The sequence below is a fragment of the Quercus lobata genome, chromosome 8 (genome assembly GCF_001633185.2).
Source record: "Quercus lobata isolate SW786 chromosome 8, ValleyOak3.0 Primary Assembly, whole genome shotgun sequence".
Taxonomy (NCBI): domain Eukaryota; kingdom Viridiplantae; phylum Streptophyta; class Magnoliopsida; order Fagales; family Fagaceae; genus Quercus; species Quercus lobata.
In genome coordinates this window covers 40,726,489-40,733,939 of record NC_044911.1, presented here as the reverse complement: position 1 = coordinate 40,733,939, position 7,451 = coordinate 40,726,489, and the positions used below count along the sequence as shown (strand labels likewise).

The following is a 7,451-nucleotide window of genomic DNA, read 5'->3' as shown; positions in this document are numbered from 1 at the left end:
TTATATATGAAAAGCTTGTAAAAAATTATGTATAAGGAAACTTTATATTTTTGGATATATATTAATTTTAAAACCTATTATATGCACTAAGAAATAGCTATTACATCTATTTTAAAGAGGAATAGCTATTCTTCAATTTAAAGAATAGTTATTCCAATGTAATACTAATCTATGTAATAAAGATGCAACCAAATGACCGAATTGGTATTACACATGAATAATTATTCTATTACAGGAGTTATTATAGCATACCAAGCATACTCTTAGTATTCTAAAAAAATAAAAAAATAAAAAAATAAAAAAAAAAAAACCAAAGATACACGTAGATAATCATAGAAAACGTCACACAATAGTTAAAATAGATTTCAAACTAATTAATTTGAAGGAAAACTTTATTTATAAGTAAACTATTCCGAAGCAATAATTGCGTAAAAACTTCTTAATTATACGGTTAGTGATGCTTTTTCACACCAGTAAATAATCATATTGGATCATTTTAAACGTTTTAGATATTATTCAGTGGCCGGTCACAGATTTTCAAATCTCTAAATTAAGTAGCTTTTTTGTGAAATATATTTTTTGGGGGTTAGGGGGGTAGGGACTTGGGAGGCATCAGAATGATACTGGGAGACATTATTTTAGAGACATATATTATCTGTCAAAATTAGGACATACCAACAAACCCTATAATTTATGGGTTTGTTTAGGTCTCCTCATTAATATAGGACATGGACATAAAGCTAATTGCCACTGCATAAACAACCTTGCATACATATAGCATATCATTGGTTCTTTCCACGCTAAGGGGAAATTAATAATTATATCTAGCGTACAAATGATAAATACTTTGCGCTAACTTGCACAGATTAGATGAGCCATAATATAATAGCTCGGTTATTTTTTTTCCGAATGTTCTCCTCATCAAAGCATAAATGGGTTTGCATCAATGATGTTGATGGAACTATCAGAAGGGTCCACATTTGACAATAATACAAGAACTAATTACACAGTTTAATTAGATGGGACAAACAACAAAATGGGACTTACAAGAACATCTTTCTAACACGTTATGGTTCTATAATTTTGCATCGTTTTAGAATAATAGAATATATGTGTAGGGACAACAACATAGTTGTTGGGGGTGCTCGCCAATATTCCACATGACAAGTTAAGCCAGGCTGCCAAATTGAGGATATATACCTTATGTTTGTCCGACTTCGATTAAAATATGTAGATTAGGTAATGTGACTTCGAATTTGTGTGGGTATGTGGGGTTCAAGTCTAGCCTAATCTGGCCAAATTTCTGTTCCATTGAAATCGAGTTGGGATTGGATTCTTATCAGATTCTACAGTCGACTTGGGTTCAATGGAAAAAAGTTGAGAATAACCTTGACATGCCATTATCAAGGACTGCAAGCTTTCTCATACACCCAACTGATTTATGCATCTGTTAATCACAAGCTAATAGGCTAGAGCTCACTCTATGATAAAGATTAATTGAGACTGGTTTTTACAAAACTATGACTTGTCAAGTAAACTATGATAAGATTCAAGAACCCACAGTTTGCCAATTCAGCCAAGATATATTACAGCAAGTGGGTGACAGGATCAATAGAAAATTGTAACGTCGATTGGTCAACTTGTACGGTTTTAATATTTATTTTCGTTTTTGGTGATAACATAAAAGCATGTCAGTTCAAAAACAGCAACCATATATGCATACAACTCTAGATAAGATGTTTTATGGTATAATATTCTCTCAGACAGATCTCAGTTTAAAACTCTTGGTGCGATGGTCACTCTACGAGTCTAAGTACTTATGGGGTGTGGAGACAAAGATTGGGATTCAAGTCTTTAGGAGGGAGTTTCACAAACATATACACTTAAATTAGGCTAGAGTAGAAATTCAAAAAAAAAAAAAAAAAAAACTCTTAAGCCCGTTTGATAGAGAAGTTTGAATAATATTGTTTGTAATTTTTTTAAATACATGTGAATGAAAAAGTGTTTAATATTATTTAAAAACTGAAAATAGGTTATTTAACAACTCTACTAAACAGGCTTTAATTAACATTTTAAGATTATTTTCAAGGAATTACTCTTTATAATTACTTGATATCGTAGGATGAAAGAATATAATTTGGTACTCGAAAACTCTGGACACCACTTTAGAAGGAGAAAAGTGAAATAAATCTTTCCCATAATATATAATATATACCATCCCAGCTAATTAATGATATTAGTGTCGGTTTCTACCCAAATAGATCTACCAACTTTTCCAATACAACGAAGAGGAATTGGAACACACTCACACTATGCCGCATCAAATAATTCAACAACCAAATTGCATTGTATATTAATAAAAATTCATTTGAATTTGATTACATATTAGTGGACTATTAACAACTAATTAAGGATCTACTTGGATACCGTTTATTTGCTAAAAATTGAAAACTTATTGTTGAAAACATTGTAGCAAAATATTTTTTTAAAAGTAAAACACCATTCACTTGTTATTGTTCATGTGTTTTTGTGTTTTGATTGGTCCATTAACAATGCCAAGGAACCAGCCCAAAAAACACAAATGTCAGCTTCAACGTAGACGCGTTGCTAATCAAACGCAAACTAAGTTAAACAAATGTGGGTTATGTTCAAGGCAACACAAAAATATATGGTTTAATTATATATCTCATTTTCTTTTCCTTTTCATTAAAAAATCAAATATATTCCCTAGTTTTCTATGGTATTTTTGGGCATAAATCAAGTCCACAGCCAGCTCATTCCAACAAAGCCACACCCTATACATCTAATCCCATAAATCCCCTAGCTTTTAGTCTCTACCACAAGTCCACAACCTCTTCAACCAGCATTATGGCTTCGACACCTCTATCTCTCATTCTCATTACCCTCAATATCCAACTTCTCCTCCTCTCACTTCAAACTCAAGCCCAAACCTCAGCCCCAGCACCATCTCCGTCAGGCCCTCTCAACCTCACAGCAATCCTCGAAAAAAATGGCCAATACAGTACCTTAATTCGCCTCCTCCAGGAGACCCAAACAGACACCCAAATCGCGAACCAGCTCAACAACTCTGCTCAAGGCCTGTCTGTCTTTGCACCCACTGACAATGCCTTCAACAACCTCCCATCTGGTGCCTTAAATGGCCTCACAAACCAGAACAAAGTCTTACTTATTCAATACCATATTACACCTAAATACTACAGCCTAACTAATCTCCTAACGGTTAGCAATCCAGTTCCTACCCAAGCCTCAGGCGCAAATGGCAATTGGGGGCTTAACTTTACAGGCCAAGGCAACCAAGTGAATGTATCAACAGGGATCGATTCGACACAAATCAACAATGCACTAAGGCAACAACCTCCATTGGCGGTTTACCAAGTGGACAAGGTATTGTTGCCTGAGGAATTGTTTGGAGCTAAGTCTCCAGCTTCATCTCCAACAGAGGCGAAAGCCCCATCAAGCAGCTCGAATAATTCAACAAACACCTCAGCACCTTCCCCTGGTACAAGTGCAGGAGGGAGAAACGTGTTAGGTTTGGGTTTGACTCTTGGGCTAGGGTTGGCTTGCATGGGGGCTTTCTCTTGAGAATAAGTGTTGGGAATGTCTCTTTTTCTTTTTTTTTGGTTTAATTTGGAATTACCATGTATATCTACATTCATGTTATTTCTATTTCTTTCTCTCTCTCTTTTTTTATTTTTTTTTTTTGGCTTTTGTTTTTTGCATTTTTTTAATTGTAACGTGAGTTTGTTGTCATATGTTTCCACTTTTTGGTTTCGAAGAATGATCGATATTGGGTATTGGTTTACCTACTTGATTAAAAACATTGTGTTTGGTGATCCATCCATACAAATTAAAAAGTGATTTTAGATCTACTTATTTGATTAAAGTTTAGTATTAGTTTAGTTTTTTAATAGCCCAATTACTTATGAACATAGAGAAAAAATAATCAAATTTGATACACCAAAATGAAAATTCTCAAAACGAAGACATCGAAATGAAAAATAAGCACAAACTTTAAAAGTCAAAAATAGTAATATAAACTTATTTCTAAAATCATTTTTTAAGACTTGAAATCACTTTTCAAAATTCTCAACTTCTTATTCTAACAAGAACTTTATAGCTTAACTGGCATCTTTTATATATATATATATATATATATATATGATGTTTTTAATGGAGACATCTAAAGTCAAAACTTCTATCTCCTATTGTAATTGTTAAATACTTGAATTTATACCCGGGAAAAAAAGATCTCATTCTAAAATTAAGCAAAAATGGATCTTTCTTTTTTTGTGGTAATAAGAGAGTCTATTAAACAAAGCTAAAGGGGAAGCTCGAATAGACCGGGGAGTAGGCACCGAATTACAATCTGAAAGCAAAGCCTCTAATACAATAGGAAGAGGCTGGGAAAATACAATAAAATGTTCTACTTGTGAACATCCATATTTAGCAAGAGAATCTGCCACTCTGATAGCCTCTCTGAAGCAATGCTCGATTTTCACCTAGTGGTGGCTCCACATTGACATTAGGGGGGTTCAATCTATTGGACAATTTTTTTTTTTTTTTTTTGAAACAAACATATACACACAAAAGGGAGACAGAAAATGGTTCTAACACAAAAGTACACTAAAAATCCCACTCAAAAGTCATGGTAACTTTTAAGTGAAGGGTAAGTTATGCTATACACAACACACTCTCTTAAACAATGTGAGACAATTATCCATTTAAAAAAAAAAAAAAAAAAAAAAAAAAAAAAAAAAAAAAAAAAAAAAAAAAAAAAAATAAACAACAATAATAACGAGCCTGCCAAACACGACGTTACAACACATTTAAGGATGAGGAAAGAAGACAAAACTATATAATAATCTTTTGGTTATGACCATCCTAAAATAAAAATTTGAACCCTTTAAAAGAAGCCCAATAATAAAATAATTCAACACAAACCTTCATCTTGACATTTTTAAACAAAAAGAAAAAAAATCCAATAACAAACCAATTTGATTTAAAATTTTGGGGAAAAAACATAGCAAGTCTAACAAAAAAAATTAGTAATTTGTTGATCTTAAATCTCATAAAAAGACAATTAAGTGAGCAGTAAAGTATAAACAATAAAAAAACAATTAAGTGTGAGGTAGTGGAAGTGAGTTGTGGGACAATGGGGAGTGAAGATATATATTTTAATGATAATTACACAGTTGTGTTGAATTTTAATAAAGTAAAATAAAAGATAACAAAAATTCTTCCTAATCAATTACAAAGACTAATGAAGAGGATAAAAATTAAGGTTAATGGATCCGTTCAAATAAACCTAACGGTACAAAATCAATGGGTTATCAAAAATTAGACTACGAATTGAGGTATTGGATGGATAGATCACGTGACGGATGGTCCCCCTATACGAATGGATTCTAGGTACATGGGCCCGAGGTCGACGGATACTGAGGCCACATGGCACCAATATGGCTTAAGTGAACTCCAAGGAATTCTAAATGGAAATACCTTGTGCCCTACGATAACCCCCGGTCAATGGAGACCCTATATGGAAAGAATTCCACAAAATACGTACATTTATTAGAATCTTTTCTATAAGGAAAGGTCTTTCTGCCCAAGAAACAGGAGTTGGTTCTACACTACTATAAAAACCACCAAGCCCTCATAAATAAGGTACGCATAATTTACCTCAACTCTGACACTCTAGAGTTGTGAAAAAGTTCTCTAACTTAACTTTCGGAGGATATTTGACCGAAATCACACCAATACTCTCTGTAAGGTCTTCTTCTATTTCTGTATTGTACAGGTTTTGTCTAGATCATGTGAGGACTGTGCAGCTTACTGACGATTTTCAGCATCATCAGTTGGCGTAGTCTGTGGGAAAGGTCGATTGGAAGTAAGCCATACTACCACTTCCCAAGCAAAAAGTTGCATGGTACTTACTCATTCTATGGCAACCACAAATAACCATCAAAGGGATGAACCGTGCTCCACCGCCCTTGAGAGACAGGTTCAAACTCTCGCTGCAGCAATAGAACACCTCACTAAGCAAAATCATGACCTAAAAGAGCAACTACACCAAAAGAACGCAGCATTTAACACCTAAGAGGAAGACCAAGAAGGTACCAGTGCTGAGAGGAGGAACCAGGAGGGGCCGTAAGGCAGCAACACCCCAAGCAGACAAGAGCAACAGGATACAAGCTGTCGATCCACCGCAAATACTATTCCACCGCACATGGTCGCGGAGATGCAGATGATGAAAGAAATGATAGACTTCATGATGAATGCCCTTAGAGGACGAGTATCAAGCAACCTTGACGAGCTAGTCCATCGGACGGACTCGCCTTTTGCTACACCCATCACTTCATTCCCCTCCCACCAAAGTTCTGCATGCCACAGGTAGAAACCTACGATAGGTCATCATTTGGAATCTTTCAAAACCCTTATGCACTTGCAAGTCGTGGCAGACGAAATCATGTGTCGGGCTTTCCCAACTATGCTGAAAGGTCCTGCGAGGGTATGGTTCAGGAGGCTGACGCCCAACTCTATCGGTACCTTCAAGGAACTGAGCATGCAATTTGTTTAGCATTTTATAGGGGGCACAGGTATAAGAAATCCACTACATGCTTAATGAACATCAAGCAGCAGGAGGAAGAAAACTAAGATCCTACATAACCAATTTTAATAAGGAGGCCTTCTCGATTAATGAGGTTGACAACAAGATACTAGTTGCTGCATTTACCAATGGGTTACAGAAGGGTAAGTTCTTGTTTTCATTAAACAAAAACAACCCAAAAACCACGTTAGATGTACTTTACAGGGCCACCAAGTACATGAACACAGAAGACACATTGTTGGCCCCAGAAGTGAAGCCTAGGAAGAGGGAGAGACCAGAAGATGGTCGGCAAGATAAGGGATGGAAGATGGCTAAGACCGGAGACCATCAAGAGGACAAGTGCTCCAAACCCCCCATTGGAAGGCTCACAAGTTTCACCCAGCTACTTGCCCCGATCAACCAAGTCCTAATGCAGATCAAGGACAAGGGAGCCTTGACATTCCCAAACAAGCTAAAGGGAGATCCTAGAAAGAGGTCTAGGGACAAGTACTGTCATTTCCACCGTGTTCACAGTCATGATACGTTCGATTGTTACGACCTAAAGCAGTAGATAGAAGCTTTCATTAGGCAAGGAAAGCTACAAAGGTTCATTAGCAAGGAGAGAATGGACCCACCACAGGAACAAGCTACTCGGAATGAAAACGATCATCCTAGGCCCCCCTAGGAGACATAAGGATGATCGTAAGGAGAACCACAACTGCCAGTTCATCCAAGAAGGCACGAAAAACCTACCTACGGATGGTGCAGAATATCCAGCTGACGGGCTTCATCCCAAAAATGCCACGAATCGACAATCTTGTAATTAGGTTCACAGAGAAAGATGCCC

General features: G+C 36.0%; 1 protein-coding gene across 1 annotated transcript; it reads left to right on the top strand.

Moving 5' to 3' along the window:
- The first annotated feature begins 2,788 nt into the window (after positions 1–2,788).
- Positions 2,789–3,791, top strand: LOC115957639 (fasciclin-like arabinogalactan protein 13). The gene has a single exon (XM_031075932.1). The coding sequence runs from the start codon at positions 2,869–2,871 to the stop codon at positions 3,601–3,603; it is 735 nt and encodes a 244-aa protein (XP_030931792.1). The 5' UTR covers positions 2,789–2,868; the 3' UTR covers positions 3,604–3,791.
- The last annotated feature ends 3,660 nt before the right edge of the window (positions 3,792–7,451 follow it).

Bases quoted from the DNA above. Each gene is read 5' to 3' on its own strand.
- LOC115957639 (XM_031075932.1), top strand. From the start codon at position 2,869: ATGGCTTCGACACCTCTATCTCTCATTCTCATTACCCTCAATATCCAA.